The 20,826-nt window shown below is 40.7% G+C and overlaps 1 protein-coding gene across 1 annotated transcript in view; it reads right to left on the bottom strand.

The window, feature by feature from the left end:
• Positions 1-2,116: 2,116 nt before the first annotated feature.
• MBOAT1 (membrane bound glycerophospholipid O-acyltransferase 1) overlaps positions 2,117-20,826 on the bottom strand; it is an 81,218-nt gene continuing 62,508 nt past the window's right edge. The window contains exons 9-13 of the mRNA XM_016216198.2: positions 17,415-17,518; positions 15,161-15,225; positions 13,109-13,241; positions 10,699-10,850; positions 2,117-3,069 (exon numbers count right to left, since the gene is read on the bottom strand). Coding sequence (XP_016071684.2) covers positions 2,949-3,069; positions 10,699-10,850; positions 13,109-13,241; positions 15,161-15,225; positions 17,415-17,518 — 575 coding nt within the window. The 3' untranslated portion in view covers positions 2,117-2,948. The remainder of the gene's footprint in view (positions 3,070-10,698; positions 10,851-13,108; positions 13,242-15,160; positions 15,226-17,414; positions 17,519-20,826) is intronic.

Genomic DNA, 20,826 nt, shown 5'->3' with positions numbered 1-20,826 from the left:
GCAAAAATGACTCCAGCAAAACTGTCAAGTGCAATGATGCATTAAACGAATGCACTCAATCCCTCATTCATCAACAACACTTACTGCGTCTTCATTACAGCCACGAACCATGGCAAGGGCTGGAGACAAGAAGAGAAATAAGATGTGATCCCTCACAGGGCTGGCATCAATCAGTCTTTTTGAAATTTTCCTGTGTGGTCCCAATGTACACCCAGTGTAGAGAAGGGCTGCCCGGGAAGGCCACTGCTCACCACCCAGAGCCGGCACAGTAACAGAGGGCACCCAACCCCAGTTCCGGAGACCACCCTCCAACTCCTCCTTTAACCTCCCAGTTTCCACCTTTTTCTCACTTAACCAGTCAAAATCTCAGACTGAATTATTTATTGCTTTTTGCATCTACCAAATAATGTTTCTGTTCCCTATAGCTACCTTAAGCAGTAAAATAACAAAAACAAAACTATTAAACTAGAGTATTTTATATTTGGCTTTCTCAAAAACAAAACCATAAAATGTATTATTTTAAACTGAAATCTCATCAATGTAATAAATACATATTTATTAAATGAATATTATGTTTAGGACAACTTGGATCTCTAAGGCAATAAAAACAGTCCCAATCTTCTAGGAAAATTTGGTTCTAAATGAAAATGGTTTTCTATGGGTAATGTTCTCAGGGGAAAAGGTACATTACTCTCCTACATGTTGTCCCTTTAGTACGGAATAAAGACTCGCAGTAAGAAAAATGTGCCCATGTGTCAGGCCCAGCACCAAGTCTGACCATACAGCATCGAGAAGCCCAGATTCCAGAGGCGTGGCTTCGACTTCATTCCATAAAGAATATCTGGTTCTGGGTGGTCACCTGGGGGACCAAACGTTCCAGTCTTCCCAGGACTGGCAAAGCAGGGAGGCTGGTCACTCTAGCGGTTACCTCTTCTCTCGCTACCCAAGTCCTTCTCAGAATTGAAGATGCTTAAATACAGTGAAACCTGGTCATAAATCATATTTCAAGTTCAAACACTGCAGTGTGATACGGATTATTTCATACACTTCATGCCAGTGGGGATAAATACTACTTTGCTGGTATACAAGACATGTATCTTTGGTCTTACACCTCAAAATATTCCTGTTGGACACAGACTCTGACAGATTTTAGGCAACGACCTCCCCCACCCCTTACCCACTATCTAATATTCCTCCTGAGACAGCAAAGTCACCCCAAGATTTCCTGGTAAAGTTGGGGTGAGCCAAATGTGCTACCTCTTAGCCCCTATTTCACACAAGAACTAGAGTTCAGGTTCTAGTACTCTCCCCCAGCACCAGGACTCTAAAGCTCTTTAAGGGACAAGCACGTTGTTTCACACGTCACTGCCCTAAGAGAAGTACCAGTGGGACACGGACCCCAGCCGGCCGCTTTCCTGGGACAGCGTGGGTTCAGCGCTCAGCTCCACCACTAACTGTGAGCGTGGAGGCAGTCAGCAAACACCCCGATTCTGCTTCCTCGCCTGTAAAACAAAGCGCATGACCTACAAAGTTGGGAATGAAGGTCGGAAATCACTGCAAAAACCAAAACCATCCAAGCGCCTGACAGAAGACAAACCAAACACGTGACAATGCTCAAGTTTTCAACGTGTGAAGCCTTAAATTTGCGCACATTTGTTAAAACACACACGCTTCAGAATATCAGGTCGCTACTGATACAAACAAAATGCAATTCTTCTGTTCAGAAGTATTTCCTTTACAGAGCAACAGTTTTTATTCAGTAATTTTTAACCGTCTGATTTGAACAAATTCTCTCCTCCTAAGGCATCTGATTGAGGGCATAGCACTGTAGCATATAACTTACTATTATCATCATTATTTTCCACAACACTGAATACTATGTTTCTTTCTCCCATGTAGAATATTACCCAATAGAAGTCCCCAGAAGGAGCCACAGCACATTCACAACAAAAATAGAAAACTGTCTCTCAGTTCTTGCTTTCCAGTAAGATAACTAATACAGTCAGATCTAATCAGCTCTGAAACTGGAGACTCGAAAGTCAGCCCATGACGGCTGTGAAATGAGGGGAAAAAAGAGCAAAGTGTCTTCTTCTTACCAAACTTCTATGCAACTTCTTACCAAACTTCTATGCAACTTTCAATTACTCTTAAAAAATTTTGTCTCGAAGACAGTCTTCTGCCTTTGATGGTGTGAACTCGGGGCTGTTTTCTCAGGCCGTCCCTGGGCAGGCAGATGGCGCACAGGTAAGGGAAAGAGCTCTGGGAAAAGCAGCCCCTCCTACGTGCCTGGCAGACGTGTCCAGGAGACTTTCTGGTTCACAATCTTGGCTCAGTTCAGAAGGAAAAGGGGAAGAGAGACACCCCTGGGAAAAATGCGGCCTCCTCCGGGGCATGGCTGGCTCTCAGTCCATTCAAGTGTTCACGGTGAGTCGTCCTGGCTCGTAGTTTTCAGTACCTGAAACCGCCCTCCCCGACCCTGCTCCCGGTGGTCTTCGAGTGTAGTCCGTGTTCCAAACAGTCATGTCACAAGTCAAAGGATTTGCGGCTTCCCAAGGAACAACCATCTGTGGTATGTTCTAGTTTGAGAAACCTATGAAACGCCTCAGCAGTCACCTTCTAGCGTCTGGAGCAGATGTCCAGGTCCCAGTGTCTGCATTTCGGTGGCTGGGAATGATGCCAGAAGCGCCAAGACCCAGCATCCAGAACGACTGTTTCTGCAAGCCTGGCCCATTCTCCGCACACCGCCACACCACTCTAACGCCCCATAAACTATGAAAACGGATCACCTGGACATGGCTGATTCAGCGGTACAAAAAGGCATTATAAAAATACTCCCTGCACTCTTATTTAAAAAAAAAAAAAAAATACATGTAAACATTGCCTGGAGCCTTTTCATCTCATCTTTCCAACATTCTGCAGTTTTCCGGATCCAGCTTTTCTTGGAGACATCAATCTGTTTTCTTCTTATTAAAAGAGTTCTGAGGCTGCCTTTGAATATGAACTTGTGGTTTGATGGGCAGAAATAGTATTATCAGGAGACTTATGATGTGTAAATAAAAGTACATGGACCTAGGAATGAAAACACACGAAAGTTACATTTCAGACAAGGATACAAACGGGAAACGCCCCACAAACCTGACTGCATCATCTGCAGCCTGGGGTGGAGGCACTGCTTTCGGAGGAGGGGACATGTCTGAACTCGGGCTCGTCTCTGTCCACCCCACACATACGCCCTGTGGTAGGGGAGTGGGGCAGGCACGGACTGAAACTACAAAACCGGGCAGCCCATCTGCGAACAGGCATGAGGTGTGCTGGCCTGTCAGTGTAATAAGACTAAGAACCCCCCAAAGTTCAAAGCATAAGAATGCACAGGTCCAAATTCAAACGCTGTGCTTGTTCGCTCCCCACACAAATGCAACTGCACTTTAGCCAGTGGGCTCCACTCGCGTGTACAAGGTTCTTGCGTGCATTAGGGAGCAGAGGAATCCAAGGTCTACTCTGTAACTCTGAAAATAACTTGCATCCAAACTGATAAACAAGGTTTGCAGACTTGTGCTGCGTAAGTGTGGTATTCAGCACACTGGCTGGGTACAATGTAGACAATAAATATGGGGCATGTGAATAAATGCAAGAATTTGTACAGGTTGCATCTGTACAACCGCTCTATGTCCATCTGGAACTTACACTTTCTCCAGTGCTTTCTGAAGATCAAAGGAAAACGATGTGAAAAAGGAAAATCCCAGAGTTGACATGTATCATTCCTCAGGCACATTAGAATCTGATAACTCCCTTATCTCCCAAACTTCCCGACCATTTAGCAAGAGGAATGCCTCCCTGAAAATGTCTACAGGTAAGTCAAGAGCTCCAAGAGAAGCAAACATGTCTTCGTTCATTTGTTCTTTCAATAAGGTTTTACTGTTTAGAATGTACTAAAGCACTGAACTAGGATCTCCAAAAAGGCAAAGCCGCCCCGTCTCTTGGGAATGGCAGACAAGTAAAGGAGTAACAATTTTTTTTTTTTTTTTATGTTCAACAAACTTCTATTGTTAAAATTACTCCTATATTCTACCAGCCACTATACATACGTGTGGTAGGTTGGACAATGCCCCTTTAAAGATATCCACACACTAATCCTCAGAGCCTGTGATTATATTTCCTTATATGGCACAAGCGACTTTGCAGATGGATCAAGTTGAGGATCTTAAAATGGAGAGAGAATTCTGGGTTAATGGGTGGGCCCAGTGTAATCCTCTTATAAGAATAGTGAGAAAAAGGAGATGTGACAATGGAATCAGAGGTTGAAGGGATGCACTCTGAAGACAGGAAGGGTTCATGAATGAGGTGAGGCATACAGGCAGGCAGCTTCTACCAGCTTCCCTTAGGGTTCCAGAAATGGATTCAGTTAAAAGAGAATCTTTTTCTTCCAAATGTGAGATGTGGCTGATGAGAGGCCCAGGTGCCTGTTTACTCTGCATTGATGTCACTGCTGATCCAGGTCCCAGCACAGGCTCCCACTCCATGGGTGGGGCTCCCTTGGGTGACTTTGTCATGCCCAGACATTTCCTTGAACTGTACCCACAGGCCACGGTGGCGGGTCCTGAATGTATGCAAATGTAACCAGAGTCCTTTCCAGAGCAACAAAACCAGCTCTGAAGTTCCAGTTCTGACACAACTCAACTCGGATACACATCCCCCCAACTTAGGTGAGTTCCATTTGGGGGCCCTTTCTTTTGTTCAGACACCGTGCTGGTTCACAGAGACATGGCTTCTGATATTTGAACACAGTGAGAAAACAAAATTTTGTTCTTAAAACACTGAACATTTTATTCTCAAAGTTTGAGTTATTCATATGTGGTATCTTAAATTTTTTTCCAACACTCCTATGCATACCAAGAGGTACTGAAAAGAAGCAGCTGAGTCAAGTAAATGATGCTATCAAAATGTTCTGAGGACAGCAATTGCCTAGTCAGTCACCTTATAGGACCTCCATACTAAGAAAAATCTGCTCAAAGGTTACATACTTACCCATCTAGCAAGACAGCTGACATAGTCTTTAGAACTATGCTTTACCAGGTACTGTTTCAGCTCATCACTGGATAACTGCTCTGATCCTTCTCTGTGTCTCAAAGCTGACTTCCCATTTCTCTTCAGTGCCATATTTAAAAATTTTCATTTTTCAATTACAGTTGACATACATTATATTAGTTTCAAGTGTACAATATAGTGATTAGACAATTATATAACTTACAAAGTGATCACTCCAATAAATCTAGTAGCCACCAGACACCATACATAGTTATAACAATGTTGTCAACTATATTCCCTATGCTGTATTTTACATCCCCGTGACTTTTTATAGCTGGCAATTTATACTTCTTAATTCCTTCACCTTTTACCTTTTCACCCATCTCCCTAAACCTCCTCCTATCTGGCAATCATCAGTTCTCTGTATGAGTTTGTTTCTGTTTTGTTTGTTCATTTCCTTTGTTTTTTACGTTTAACATATAAGTGAAATCATATGGTATTTGTCTTTGTCTGACTTATTTCACTTAGCAAAATACCCTCTAGGTCCATCTATGTTGTAGGAAATGGCAAGATTTCATTCTTTTTATGGCTGAGTAATATTCCATTGTTTATATGTATGACAACTTCTTTACCGTTCATCTATCAATAGACTCTTAGGTTGCTTCCATATCTTGGCTATTATAAATAATAGCTGAAATGAACATAGGGGTGTATATATGCTTTCAAAATATTGTTTTCAATTTCCTTTTTTTGGTGTTGAGTTGTATGAATTCCTTTTATATTTTCAATAATAACACCTTTTTGAATGTATCACTGGTGAATGTCTTCTCCCATTCAGCAGGATGTCTTTTCGTTTTACTGATTTCTTTTGCTGTTCAAAAAACTTTAGTTTGAAAAAAATTTAGTCTGATGCAGTCCTGTTTTTGTTTTGTGTGTTTTTTCTTGCCCAAGGAGACAGCTCCAAAATAAATATTACTAAGAGCGGTGTCAAAGAGTTTACTGCTTATGTTTTCTTCTAGGATTTTTATGGTTTCAGGTCTTACAATTAATCCATTTTGAGTTTATTTCTATATGTGCTATAAGAAAGTGATCCAATCTCATTCTTTTGCATGTATCTGTCCAGGTTTCCCAACATTATTTATTGAAGAAACTGTCTTTACCACATTGGATATTCTGCCTCCTTTGTCATAGATTAACTGACCATTTGGGCCTGGGGTTATTTCTAGGCTTTGTATTATGTCCCATTGATCTATATGTCTGTTTTTATGCCAGTGCCATGCTATTTTGTAAACTGTAGCCCTGTAGTATAGTTTGATACCAGGTAGTGTGATACCTCCAATATTGTTTTTCTTCTATCTCAAGATTGCTTTGGTTTTTCAGGATCTTTTGTGGTTCCATATAAATTTTATAATTATTTATTCTAGTTCTGTGAAAAATACCATTGGTTTTTTATAGAGATTGCATTAAATCTGTCAATTGCTTTGAATAATACGGACATTTGAAGAAAGTTCTTTGTTCGTATGCATGAGCACACTATATCCTTCCATTTATTTGTATCTTCAAGTCTTACAGTTTTCCTAGGTATTTTACTTTTTGATGCAATTATAAATGGGATTTGTTTGCTTAATTTCTCTTTCTGATAGTTCATTATTGGTGTATAAAAATACAATTTCTGCCCGGCTGGGCGTGGCTCAGTGGTTGAGCATCGACCTAGGATCCAGGCATTTGGGGGTCAATTCCGGGTCAGGGCACATGTCCGGGTTGTGGGCTCTAGCCCCAGTCAGGGGCGTGCAGGAGGCAGCTGACCAATGACTCTCTCATCATTGATGTTTCTCTCTCTCTCTCTGAAATCAATATATAACATTCTGTATCCTGCTACTTTACTAAATTCATGTATGAGTTCTAGTTTTTTTGTTTTTGGTGGAATCTTCAGGGTTCTTTATACATACAGGGTGGCCAAAAGTAAGCTTACAGCTGTGGGTACGCAAAACAGAATTTATTCTTGTATTATTATTTATTGTATTATTTTCAACTAATGAACAGCTGTAAGCTTACTTTTGCCCCACCCTGCAGTATCAAGTCATCTACAATAGTTTTACTTCCTTTCCAATTTGGATGCCTTTTATTTCTTTCTTTCCTCTTGTCTGATTGCTGTGGCTAGGACTTCCCATACTGTGTTGAATAAAAGAGGCGAAAGTGGGCATCCTTTTCTTGTTCCTGATCTTAAAGAAAAAGCTTTCAGCACTTCACTGTTGAATATGTTAGCTGTGGATTTGTCATATATGGCTTTTATTATGTTAAGGTATGTTTCTTCTAGCCCCACTTTGCTGAGAGTTTTTCTCATAAATGGACGTAAGATTTTATCAATGGCTTTTTCTTATGATCGTATGATTTTTATTCTTCATTATGTGTATGTGGTGTATCACCTTAATTGACCTGCATTATTGAACTAACTTTGCATGGTGGGGCCAAATCCCACTTGATCACAGTGTATAATATGTTTAATGTACTGCTGAATTTGGCTTTTTAATAGTCTGTTCAATGTGCATCAGGGATATTGGTCTATATTTTTTTTTGTAGGGTCTGTGTTTTTGGTATCAGGGTAAAGCTGACCTCATAAAAATAGGTTGGTGCGCCTTCCCTCGTTTTCAAAATTTTAGAACAGTTTGAGAAGAATAGATGTGAATTATTCCAAACATTCAAAAAAGTATTCATCTGTGAAAGCCAACTGGTCTAGAGCTTCTGTTTGTTGGAATTTTTTTCATTGCTAATTCAATTTCTTTACTAGTAATCAGTCTGTTTAGTAATTGGTCTGTTCAGATTTCCCATTTCTTCCTTTCTTCCTGATTCAGTCTTGGAAGATTTTTGTGTTTCTATGCATTTATCCATCTCTTCCAGGTTGTCCAATTTGTCAGCATATAATTTTTTTGTAGTATTTCCTTATAATCTTTTGTGTTTCTGTGGTGTTGGTTATCACTTTTCCTCTTTTATTTCAGCCCTAAATATTTTTAAATGAGTTTGGCTAAAGGTTCTGCAATTTTGTGTCTCTCTTTGAAGGACCAGCTCTTGATTCAATGATTTTTTTCTTTTATATTTAGACTCTATTTTGTTTATATCTACTTGGTCTTTATTATTTCCTTCCTTCTACTTAGAGCTTTGTTCTTTTTCTAGTTTCTTTGGGTGTAAGATTAGATTATTTATTTGATATTTTCTTGTTTCTTGAGGTAGGCCTGTATGGCTATAAATTTCCCTCTTAGAACTGCTTTGGCTATGTCCCATAGCTTTGGGGTCATTGTGTTTTCATTTTTATCTTCTTAAATTTATTGAGACTTATTTTGTCCTGGAAAATGTTCCATGTGCACTTAAAAGAATGTATAAAGTCCATCTGGTCTAATGTGTCCTTTAAGATCACTGTTTCCTTGTTGATAGTCTGTGTGTGGTTGATCTATTAATACATTGATGTCAATGGGGTGTTAACATCTCCTACTATTACTGTTATCTCTTTATGTCCATCAATATTTCCTTTATAATTTAGGTGCTCCTACATTGGGCACATAGATGTTTATAAAAGTTATATCCTCTTGTTGGATTGTTCACTTTATCATTATGAAATGCCCTTCTTTGTCTCTGGTTTTAGCCCTTAATTTGAGACCTACTTTTTCTGATGTATGTATTGCTACCTTAGCTCTTTTTTGCTGCTTTTTGCAAGAAATATCTTTTTCCATCCCTTTACTTTCAGTCTATGTGTGTCTTTTGATATAAAGTGGACCTCTTATAGGCACCAATGTACAGGTCTTGTTGTTTTTTAATCCATTCGGCCACCCTATGTATTTTTATTGTAGCATTTAGTCCATTACATTTAAAATAATTATTGATAGGTATTAGTTATTGCCAGTTTATTGTTTTCTGATTGTTTTTGTAGTTTTTCCCTGTAAATTTCATATTCTCTTGCTCCTCTTGTGTTGATGACTTTCTATAGTGTTGTGTGGATTCATTTCTATTTCTTTTATATCTCTTGTAAATTTCTGGTTTGTGGTTACTATGTGCTTCCTATAAACCAAGTTATGTTTACAGCAGTCAATTTTAAGTTGATGGTCATTTATATTCTAATACATTCTAAAAATCACTATTGTTTTTACTCACCCCATCTACATTTATGTTGTCATTATTTTTTACTTTTGTGCATGTGTATTGTGTATCTCTTAATTTATTTTAATTACACAAGATCTTCCTACTTTTGCTTTTTAATCTTTGTAATAGCTTTATAGTTGGTTGATCCACTGCCTTACTCTTTGCCTTGTCAGTGAGAATTTTTTTCTCTCCTGTATTTTATCTTTTCTACTTAAAAAAGTCCCTTAAACATTTCTTGTAATACTGATTTATTCGTGATGAACTTCTTTAACTTTTTCTTGTCTGGGAAACTCTTTATCTCTTCAATTCTAAATAAACTTTGTTGTTAGAGATTATAATTCTTTTCCTACTCAACTGGGTTCTCTTACCTAGAAAAATTTGTATACTAGTAAAAACCAACTCAACTTCCATGTTATACTGACATACCTCCCATGACCTAATGAGTATTTAGAAACAGATTTTACTGATGAGTGTTGTATAGTTTCCTCTACCTTCTCTCCTATAACCTGAAAAATAACCATCCTGTGACACCTGTATTGAGTAGTAAAAGTGTCTTTGATCATTCCTGACCAGTGAATGAACTACAGGAAATCCCCAACTTACAAATAAGGTATGTTTGCACTACTCATTTCTAATTCACTTCTCTGATGATAGCTGTGCTCCAAAGTGAATGTACAAAAGCCTGTGCAAACCATTCCATACTACAAGTCAGCATTTATTGACAATAGACGGTATGGCAGGCACTGGCTGAGCCCCTCCCACATCTGCCTCATTCAGCCCTGACAAAGTACTTTGAGGTGGGTTACAGTCTGAGCCTCATTTTACAGTTGAGAAAATAAAAGGTAGAGGTTAGTAATTTGCCAGAGGTCACACAAGTTTGGAAGAGTGGAGAAATGTCCCTAATTCAACATGAGAGTGAAACGGAGAGTAAGCAAGGACAGGTGTGCAGTTCAGCTGGAGCACTGGTGTTTGAATAAAGGGCCTGATGCCCTTCCCCTGAAGGCTCCTGTCTCAGGTGTGAACCTCTTCCTCCACCCTAAACTCCAAGTACTCCCCTCCACCCCGTGCAACTCGCCACATAAATCCCTTCACACATCCACCAAAACTGCTGTCTCCGTGGGACCCAGAGCCCTCCTGCAGACCACTCCCAGCGGCGGCAGCACCCCAGCACCTGCCCATTCCATTCCTGCTCTCAGAATGGCCCACAGCCTCCAACAGAGCCTATAACCAGGAGGAAGGGGCTAAGGCAGCAAATTCACCCTGAGTTTGTAACCCAGATCCGCCCCTTCAAAATTCACTGCGTTAAGCATCCCTTAGTTATGTTATGAGCGGCTGAAGGGCTTCCCGTCAGCTTTGCTCATCTGTACTGGTGTTGGCATTTCCAGGATGACCATTTCCACCTCAATCTTTCTATGGCCATTTTTACACTGAAGCCATATTTAGAAATTGTTAGTACTGGTTGATTCAATTTACCAAATCCTAGGTCAAACACAGAGAAAACAGACAAGTTTACTGAACGCAGCTGGGAACAACAGAACTTACTTGTATAAACTGATGGTGGGTTCAATTGCCAACATGACAAAGGGTGCCACTGTGTAAGAGACCGCCAGCTGAGTGGCAGCCCAGGTGGCCACGTCATAAACAACCTTGAGGGCCTTTGAAGAAAGGAAGTAATGTCGACAGTTGTTTCTCACCTGCAGGCCAAGGAAGGCAAAGGGGAGGGTTAAAAATACAACTTTTATTCTCTGCAGGCAGGTGCTGCTTAGGGACATTACGGTATCAAAAATGCCAACCATCTGAGTCCATTTTCAACTAAAAACGCCATCATGGTTTTTCTTTCTTACTGTGAAAAAATTACATGTTCACTGTAGAAAATTATTAGAAGAACTAAGCAAAAGCAATTTTGTTTTCTTTTTTAAAATCTCCCAGAGAAAAGCACTGTTTAAAAACTTGGCACATATCCTCCCAAGCCTTTTTCTATTCATATACACCCACTTTGTGTTTTCAATGGCATCAATATATTTTTTAAAAAGAACAGACTAAAGATTTTTTTACTGCTTTCTAGAGAGAGGAAGAGAAACTTCGCTGTGAGAGTGCAGCATCGATTGGCTGCCTCCTGCATGCCCCCTACCAGGGATGGAGCCCACAACCCAGCATGTGCCCTGACCGGGAATCGAACCGGTGACCTTTCAGTGCACAGGGGAATGAGCCACACCAGCCAGGGCTAGTTCTTTTTCATTTAGCTAATATGTCATAAGTTGTTTTCCATGTCAATGTGTATGAATCCTCAATACAATATTAAGTTGATGGAAAAGTTAGCTGTGTCCCACCCCCCTGCTACACTAAACAAGTCTGTGACGCTATCCCGGTAGATAAATCTCTGCACTGTTTCCTGATTATTTCCTTTGAATAACAGTAATAAAGTAATACTAGCATTAATAATAAGAGCAGCCACCATTTACTGACTGCCTGCTGCATGCCAAGCCTGTGCTAATGCTCACCTGTGTCGTCTCTGTCGATTCTCCCAACAAGCCTGCTCATAGGAGCATCATTATGTCCATTTGACAGACAAAAAACCTGATAAATTCTTTGAAATGGAAAATGCTGGGTCAAAGGATATACTCATGTGTAGGTCTTTTGACCCATGTAACTAAATTTTTCTCCAGATCCAAGAAGCAAAAGGAGAGCTGGAACCACGGCTGGCTTAGAGGCAGGTCAGTCTCAGCAGGACAGGCTTCCCAGGGCTGCCTGGTGAGCTGAGTCCTCCCCTCATTCTGAGTTCCCAAGGGCACAGGACAGGAGCCATGCACGGCGGGGGCAGGGTAGGAAAACGTGTAGGAGAGTAGGAAACTTCCCGGGTCTAAGACACTTCATGGGGGATTTCACTGTCTGTTCAGAAAAAAAATGAAATCTGTTTTTCTCTCCATCCCTTCTTCTCTCCATCCCTACCTTACTAATTTGTGAAAAATGAGTAGTAATCAATTATCCATTTTTGTTTACATATATATCCCAACAAACTTTCACCTAACTAAACTAAAACTTCCATAGGGATGATTCCTGTCTTGCTCACTGTGGTAGCCCAACACGTAGGACACTGACCACACGTAATAGGGCTTCTGAAATATTCACAGAACAGATACATTAAGAATAAGTGAATAGCTATGCTGGGACTCCGAAATCGACATCCAAAATACAGTTCAACAAATGTCATTTAAAGCTGTTGGCATGTGAATAAGAAAAGCCACAATCACTATCACAGACTGGAATGAAATCAAATACAAAACTGTGTTTGAAAGAGCACACTGAATTGTAGTTACTTATATACATAATTCATCTCTTTCTTTGAGGCAAGGCAAATTTTGTATTCCTTTATTATCCTGCTCTACAGCCAGCAAATAGTAGGAATAGTCTAGGACAAACTACCCAAAAGACCTGGAGAACCAAATTTATAAAATTTAAAGTATTTTACACAAACTACTTGGACCAGACATGAGAGGTCAGAGCAATCTCTAACAAAACACAGTTCCTGTGGCTGAAATTTTACTGGCTGCTCACAGACTCTGAATTATTTCTAGGTTTAGGATAGTGAGATGAGAAATGAAGTCTTACAAAGCCTACATTAACTAATAATCATTGTCACTTGTGATTAGTAGATTACATATATGTTCACAGCCTTTAATGATTAAAAATGTTTTCTCTTAAATTACTAAACATTGTTCCTCAAAATTTTTTTTTTTTACACCCTCTGTAAATAATGTGACGATAAAATGATTAAACATTTTTTGACCACGCGTTCCTACATACTGAAGTATTTCTCTAATGGCAATTCTGTTGATTTTTCAAAATATTACTCCTATGCCCTCATCACCCGACTCCTAATAGGACCGAATGACAACAAATATACAGGCATCAGGTTACTAAGGAAAAGACCCCACAACCAAAGCAAGCTTACCGCTCGGGCTGCTGCCGTGACGAGGATTCCAGTTAAGAAGGTGAAATAGTACCCGGGGTAGACGCCATGCCACAGGGCAGACAGGATGAAGGTGAACACCGTGGGGTACCAGGGGACCCGCTCATAGCACACCCTGTAAAGAGGCAGGCCCGACGAGCCGCAGGTCAAACACATCGGAAACTCCCTGAGTCAGGCACAGAAATCACTCGCTCCATCCCCGAGGGCCTGCCTGCCTAATCCTATTCAGGGACTCGCCATGCAATCCAAGCAGCCTGAACACTGCCAGGACAGGCAATTCACACTCCATATTTTGGGGAGAAGTATGAACTTTTAACCTCCACAAAACTAAACGATCTGGAACTAACCACACCCTATTTCTAATAAAAATCCACATGGTCAGGCTCTGCCCAGCCCCTGCCACCAATGGCCTAATCTACCAGGAATAATTATGGATAAAGCGCTGTTGACACTAAAAATCTTGGAATCAGACAAAGGGTCTTTAGAAGTGGATATCCTCATTTAGTCAAAACTAACTGACCTTTTTAATCTAGCCCCTGTGCCACCTAACCTCCTCTGCAACACTCTTCATTGCTTTTGGTGATGACTCCAGCCCCAGAATCAATGTATTGGCTGTGGGACCTTTCAGCTCTCACTGTGTGGACTGAGAATTTGTCAGCAAAACTCCCTGGAGAGCTTTGGCTTCTCTGTTGATTAAAACAAAGTGACTTTCTCCCAAACACAGTCTACAAATTGCCAATGGCACTGAAAGGAAGCCACTACATGGTTTACTAAATGAGAGGCCCCAATAGAAAATAAAACAAACTCAGTTAACACCAATCCTGCACTGTACAGGTTGTCAAAAGTAACTGATTTAAACCCAAACTAAGGACTATGGCTCCCTCTACATAGGAAGAGAACACATTTGGGGAGAAAAACACATGACTGGAACCCCATTTGTAATGTTTCTTTTTAAAATGAATAGTTTGCATAAGTACTGTTTCTCATCCTCTATATATTTTTTAATCAAATATTTTCTAAAATGATTTATGTGCACACATGTATGTTCAGTCATCTTAGAGCAAACTCCTAATGGAGACTGTAGGACTCTTGGTACGTTGGGATTACTCAATATTCAAAAATAGAGGTTTATGCTAAACTTATTTGCAAAATAAATGGCAATATTATTAAGGGCAAATTTTCAAAAATTGCATGTTCTCATCAATTTCCAGGCAACACTGAATGAGCTTACTTTGGGGGAATTACTATACATTGTCTCTTCTTTTACCCAGTTTTCACCTAAGAAAAATGCTACTTAGCAAAAAACAGAATCTATAGCTTAGTATTTTTATACTTTCCTTGCACTTCTATGATAGGAATATTCACTACCTAGAGTTCCAGTGAAAGCATAATATTCAGGGATAACAAATTATCAGTTCCATAATAAGCAATGATTCTAATTTTGGAATGTGTAGGAAAACAGGAATATTAACAAAAATACAAAGTTTAAAAGCACAAACATCTGGGGTAGCATAAAGCTTTTAATGCTAGGGATAAACACAGCAATCTTCAGTGGTTAGATGCTGCTGACCGTGACCGTCTGACATCCAATCAACAGGCTCTCCTCTAGGTCAGCGGTAGCACAGCACAGAGGTTAAGAGCCTGGCTCTGCAGATCTTCTGTTGGGCTCTCACCTATTACTCATTAGCTGTGTGACTTTGAGCAAGTTACATGACCTCTCTGTGCCTCACTTTGCTCACCTGAAAAATGGGGATAATAACTACCAACATCTCATAGGACTGAAATGAGGGTTAAATGAGTGCCTGGTACCAAGGAATGGCAGGATTAAGTGTATGATACATTAAAATAAATATGCTATATTGTGACCTCACATAACTATATTTCTACTTTTTCCACTTACAGGGCATAGATGTACATACAAAACAAAAGTGTCAGATGACCCTGCTACTGGCAAACTGTTGCTGTTCACCTAACAACTCCCATCTAAACACATCCCAGTGCCATGAATAATGAAGTTGCTTTTGTTTTTCTTACCGCTTTAGCCAAGTAGCTGTCTGAATATTCCAGTTTCCTAGGTACATTTTGAAACTTGTAGCAGTCTAAAAAGAAGAAAATAACACCTATCATTAGCTTTAAAAATACCCCGAGTAATGGAAAGTCCTCCGCACAACTTCCCTGGCAGCAGACTAGCTGTGCTATTTCAATAGTGACTCCTCGGTCAAGAGCATATCAGCTGTTCCACTGAATGAGTAACATTCTGATGTTTATAAGATTGACTAAAACTTGGCTTGCAAAGTCTCAATTTTGCTCAATTTATTTTCAAATTATAGGAAAAGTGAAGGAATGTTTTGTGGGTTTTCCATCCTCTCTGGCTTAAAAAAAAATTTTAAGTCATCTGAATTTTAAAACTAGATACCCTAAAAGAGGATTTGCCATAGGAAAAGTTTAATCATGTGAATTGAGTGCCTTTATGGAGACAGCCTGAATTTAGTTGTCATCTTTTCACTGTGTGGCCATCTATAAACTAGGTCAGTCCTGTGAAGTTATTCTACAAACAGCTGCACGGGTTCAAATGCTTCCTACTGTATCTAGGACAGTAAGAGATTTTATGCATGAAGGAGTCACAATACAGAAAAGAAAGAAATATCACCAAACTGGCAATGACACAAGTAAATCAACCACTGAAGAAGAGGCATTCTAAAACAAGCCAGCAACAAGGTTTCCTCATTAAAAAAAAAAAAATCTTGTCAAAGGCTAGAGGTAGAAAGCATGAAACAAAATTCAAGAACCAGATGCCCAATGAAGGTGGGAAGTACAAGTGCCACTTTCTTCTGTTTCAACCATAAGAAAATCTTAGATAGGTCACACACTGGCCTAACGTAATATGTTTGGGAGGGAAGAGGAGAGGTCACTGAAAGCTATAGACAGATTTTGTATTATGAGTTTTTATTTCAAAACCCTAAGGTCTTCTATGTATCCATATCTCCTATGGCTGTTATTCACACAGCTTTAAGGAACCTTAACTCAATCAGACTTCCATGGTTTCGTTTAGCTCCTTGCTCTATAGCAACTCAATTAAAAATGCAAACTTTCTCCTTCCAGTTTTCTTTTATAACGAATATGTAGTAAGTCACCCTCTACTCTGAACATGTGCCCCCAGTGAAATACCCTGTCTATTGGTGCACAGCTGAGGAGACGGGGGGGGCAGCCAAAGGTCAGGGGAGCCCCTGTAAAGGACATTCACCCAAGCAGCCAGCAGTGGTCCAAGAGTTTTGAGAGAGAATTTGATAGAAAAGGAGAGGAAAGCCATAACACCTTTGTACTCTCTCTGACATCAGAGAAAAGAGAAGCCCGTAGATGATTGTTTTTCCAAAAATGAGAAAGGTTGTTCTGGAGGCTGGAGCTTGCCCATTCAAGATGAAGGTGGAGGTCATCACCCCCATGACTTCCTGTGGGACATGTCCACCTAACGTGGGCAGCAGGTGGCCAGTCTCCACATCCCTGGCTGCTTGATTTACATGCACATCCCCTTCTGCCCAAATTCTCCAACGGCACTCGGCCTGCCCTGTGGGGGGTGGAAAACTCCAACCAACCACAAACACTGAGTCACCCGGCTGCAGAACCAACACTGCTGTGCTGAGAACCATGGCCTTACCCCCACCCCGTGGAAGGAGGAAAAGGTCTGAGACCTGGTCTTCCTAACGGCTCCGATTGCTGACAGCACCAAGGAAGGCAGGAGTGACATGGCCCCAAGGAGACCACCTGAACGATGAAGACATATCGAGAACTGTGGCGAAAGAGGAAAGGCACCCTATTCCCAGCGGCCTAGAAGCTGAGTGCCAAGGAAATTCTTCTGAAACGCACATGGATTATCAACGTTTCCAAAGGAACCACAGGGAGCACTTGCAATACTGAAATCTAAATACAGAAGCTTCCAGTCTGTGTTCCTGACTAAAGAAAGTAGAATGTGAATGAGAGAAAATGGCTCTGCACTTTCTAGTTGGAAGAACAGGAATGTAGACATCAAAGATTTTCCCCGCTCGCTCTTAGACTTTTTATGTCATTATTCCTTGAACCATTAAAACAATCAAGACAGTATCTTTTAAAAAGAAAAAACAAGGGGGGAAAAAAATTCCTAGATGCAAAATGCCCAGGAGGCTGCTGACCCTGGCTCTCCCTGGTAGCAGCTCTTCCTCGGACACCAATGAAGATCCCTGGACTCTGCACTCAGCGCAAACCACTGCTTCATTCACGATGTCAGCCTGATGCAGAAGCATAATAGACTCACCTCAATTTTCCAGATGTTTAGGTTAGAAAGTAGATCCCAACAGAAATTTCCATTCTGATCCACTCCGCTGAACCCAAAGCCAGCTGCATTATTCACGGCATCAGCTATGGTTTTTAAAACAACACATTAGGATACGGGACAGAAGTCACATTGCCGCTTTAAAAGATGCCAATGTCTGTCTAGCTTTAAAACCGAGAGGCATGTGGTAGTTTACTTGGAAAGGAAACCAAAAAAATTTAAAGGAACCCGGTACCATTGTGAATCAGAGAAACATTTTTGGCTTTTTGGTGACCTCAATTTTTATTCAGTCATTTTCATTCATTCACTAGCATTTAGTGAGCACCTGCTAAGTAAGAAAAAGGGTACTAGGTTCTCACAGAATGCAACACGAGAATTGGGGAAGGGAGGAACCAAAACAAAGCAGTATACGGGAGGGTTCAGTGACCAGCTTGATATAAGAAGAGAAGGGGAAGAAGACACTTAAGCTCAGAAGCAGAGACCGGAAGAAACAAGGGACCCCATAGAGGTCCAAGAGCTGTCATCAAAGACGACAGGACATTAACTGGTAAGAGCACTAAGGAGACGCAGCTCTGGAAGAGAAAGTGGAGCTTGTTCTGAACATATTGGGCACGACATGCTGGTAGGATATCAGCTGGGGCTGCCAAGATGCGGTGAGAAAAGTTTAGAGCACAAGAAAAAGAGCTAGAGATGTGAATTTGAGGCAAGCTGCTACGGAGGCCACACGTAGACACAGTACCAAAGCCGTCCCACCCATAAAGTGGGTCTAAAAGCTACCATCGTTACCATCGTTACCATCGTTACCTGACTTCACTGAGCTCTGGAAATGTCCCCCCGCAGTGAGGAGACATTCCTAATCAACTCCTCAATGAAATTTTTTTTGTAAACAAATAGAGACGTGATGAAATCAATATACTTTCACTACGATGACCAAGAGGATCACTTTATCTTTTCAGTTACCTTATTTCAAGTTCATTGATGATTTCTTAAAATACTGTAATAAAACTAATTAAATCACAGCACGGTAAAGTCTGGGATCTGGAGGGGATCTTAGGGAAACCTTCCTTTCCTGTAGCTTGATGCCTTCTGGGTCTAGAATTCAAGCCCAACTCAGAATGGACTTCCAGGAGACTACTCTAAAGAAAAACACCCTGTTCTATGTTTGTCTCCTTCACTCTTGGCATAGTTGATGATTTAACGTCGCTTATTGTACCCTTGGCTTCGCCGTAACGTGATCCGGTTTCTTTTAGAAGAAAGGAAAGTGCTGAGTCCTGCTATGTTATTCTTCCAAATCAACTCGATGGAAACTCAGTGGAAAAGCAAAGCAAGAGTGTGCCAGGTAAGAAACTAATAGTTTTAAATGTATGGGCACAAATTTGTGACTGACAGAGGATAAACTAACCTGGGGCAAGAGCCCTTGAGCTCTGTGTTGACAACTAAAAACAGGGCTGGACTGACCACGCTGGGACCAGCATAGCAACCCCTGAATTCCCTCTCCCATCTCCAGCCTCAGATCTGGCTGACCCGGCCAGATCTTTAAAAAAATATCAGAATCATAGCAACTATCCTGTGTTTGTGTGTGTGTGTGTGTGTGTGTGTGTGTGCACAAGAGCACACTTGTTAAGATTCTACAATCGCTCCACAGGCATTTCTCACTTAATGCTCACAATGGTGTGAAGATAGTGGTGAAGGGCAGGCTCTGGAGGTAGATCTCCACTTCGGCAACAGAGTAAATGCACGGCCTTGGGAGAGTTGTCTAACTTCTAGAAACGTATTCTTCTGAGTGTAAAATGGCTATAGTAACGTTACCTATTTTAAAGGGATGTTGAAAGGATTAAAACAGTCCAAAACTGGCTTTACTCATATTGTGCATGGCTCTAACATACCATTACAGATCAATTAATTCAGGTGCCCATATTTCAGAGTTTGTGATCTTGAGAACACAACCTGGGCTAAAGCTGAGTCTCACTAATTAGTACTAATTAGTAGGGGGAAACAACCAGAATTGTACACTAAGTCCAAAGAAAACAGCTGTATTATTTCAATTTAAATAGTGACTAGAACTAGGCTAACACAGTGCAGCTCAGCTGAGATTCATCAAGAGGCTGGCTTTAAGGATTAAATTTATAATCATGTATAATTAGTACATCAATTATATGTAAATGGTGTTTTAAGCAGCTGAATAAAACAATTATTCAGTTAAGCAGTTTAAATATTCCCTGTCATACTGTTCACTGCTTCTTTATTTATAAATAATATACAGGTTAATTGCAGACCAGCCCATGCAATCTAAACTGTAACAAACTTCAAATTGAGGCCATACAAATTAATGAAGCATTATATGGGACTACCAAAAGAAGATAAAGGGAGTGGGGGAGAAAAAGGACTACTTCTATACTCCAAACAGCTGGGGAAGTGGGAACTCCCCAAAGCACAGAACAATACCAGATACCCCTGCACCCTGTGACCCCATCCGCACCTAGACCTCACCAGCACAACCCTCGTGTTAGACTTTCCCTATGAGGCCATGGAATGAAAGGCCTTTCTCTCCTCCTCAAAGCAGGAGCTGATTTAGTCCAGAAGCCATTAACCCCGGGATACAGAACATGAAAGCGAGGAGGTGGTAAAGGGAGTGAACGACTCTCTCCCAGTCTTACACACACACACACACACACAACTCAGGTCAGAGCAAAGTAAAAATACTATTTCACATACGATAACAGCCTGGTGTTCCAAGTAAGGTTCCAACTATAGTAGGTATGATGCCTACAAACTAAGGAAATTATTTAAAAATAATAAAGCAACTGCAGAAAAAGGAGTAGGATACAAGGAGACATTTGAAGGCTTCCCAACGAGCAGCCCGTATTTGTCACCTCCGCCTACGCTTGAGACAGCTCTCGATGAGAACTGCCTGGCTGGTGTACACATCTATGTTCCCACAGAGTGTGACAATCTCGAGGACAGGGAACATCCTACTTTTGAATTCCTCCTTAGCAGAGAACCTGGTACTCAACAAAAACTCCTTGAATTAAACCGAATGCAACGAGACGCAAAATTTTTCTACACTGAAAATTTTTAAGCAGCTCTAAGTGAGATCTCTCTGGCCAAATGTTACATAAATACTACTTTGGACCAAACTAATCCCTGAACAATTTGACACTTAAAAATAATGTGGACCCGGAGCTGGGAGAGGTTGGAATGGGGAGTTTCACTTTGCTTAACGGATAGTTCCTGTTTGGGGTGATGGGAAAAGTTCTGGAGGCGAGGGTAGCAATGGTTACACAACCATGGAAATGAACTTAATGCCACTAAATCGTACACTACAGATGGTTTAAATGGTAAATTTTATGTTACGTATACTTTTACCACAATAAAAATGATTATGCTAATAAAG

Source organism: Miniopterus natalensis, chromosome 9, assembly GCF_054644295.1.
Source record: "Miniopterus natalensis isolate mMinNat1 chromosome 9, mMinNat1.hap1, whole genome shotgun sequence".
NCBI lineage: Eukaryota > Metazoa > Chordata > Mammalia > Chiroptera > Miniopteridae > Miniopterus > Miniopterus natalensis.
This window is presented reverse-complemented; position numbering and strand designations above follow the sequence as displayed.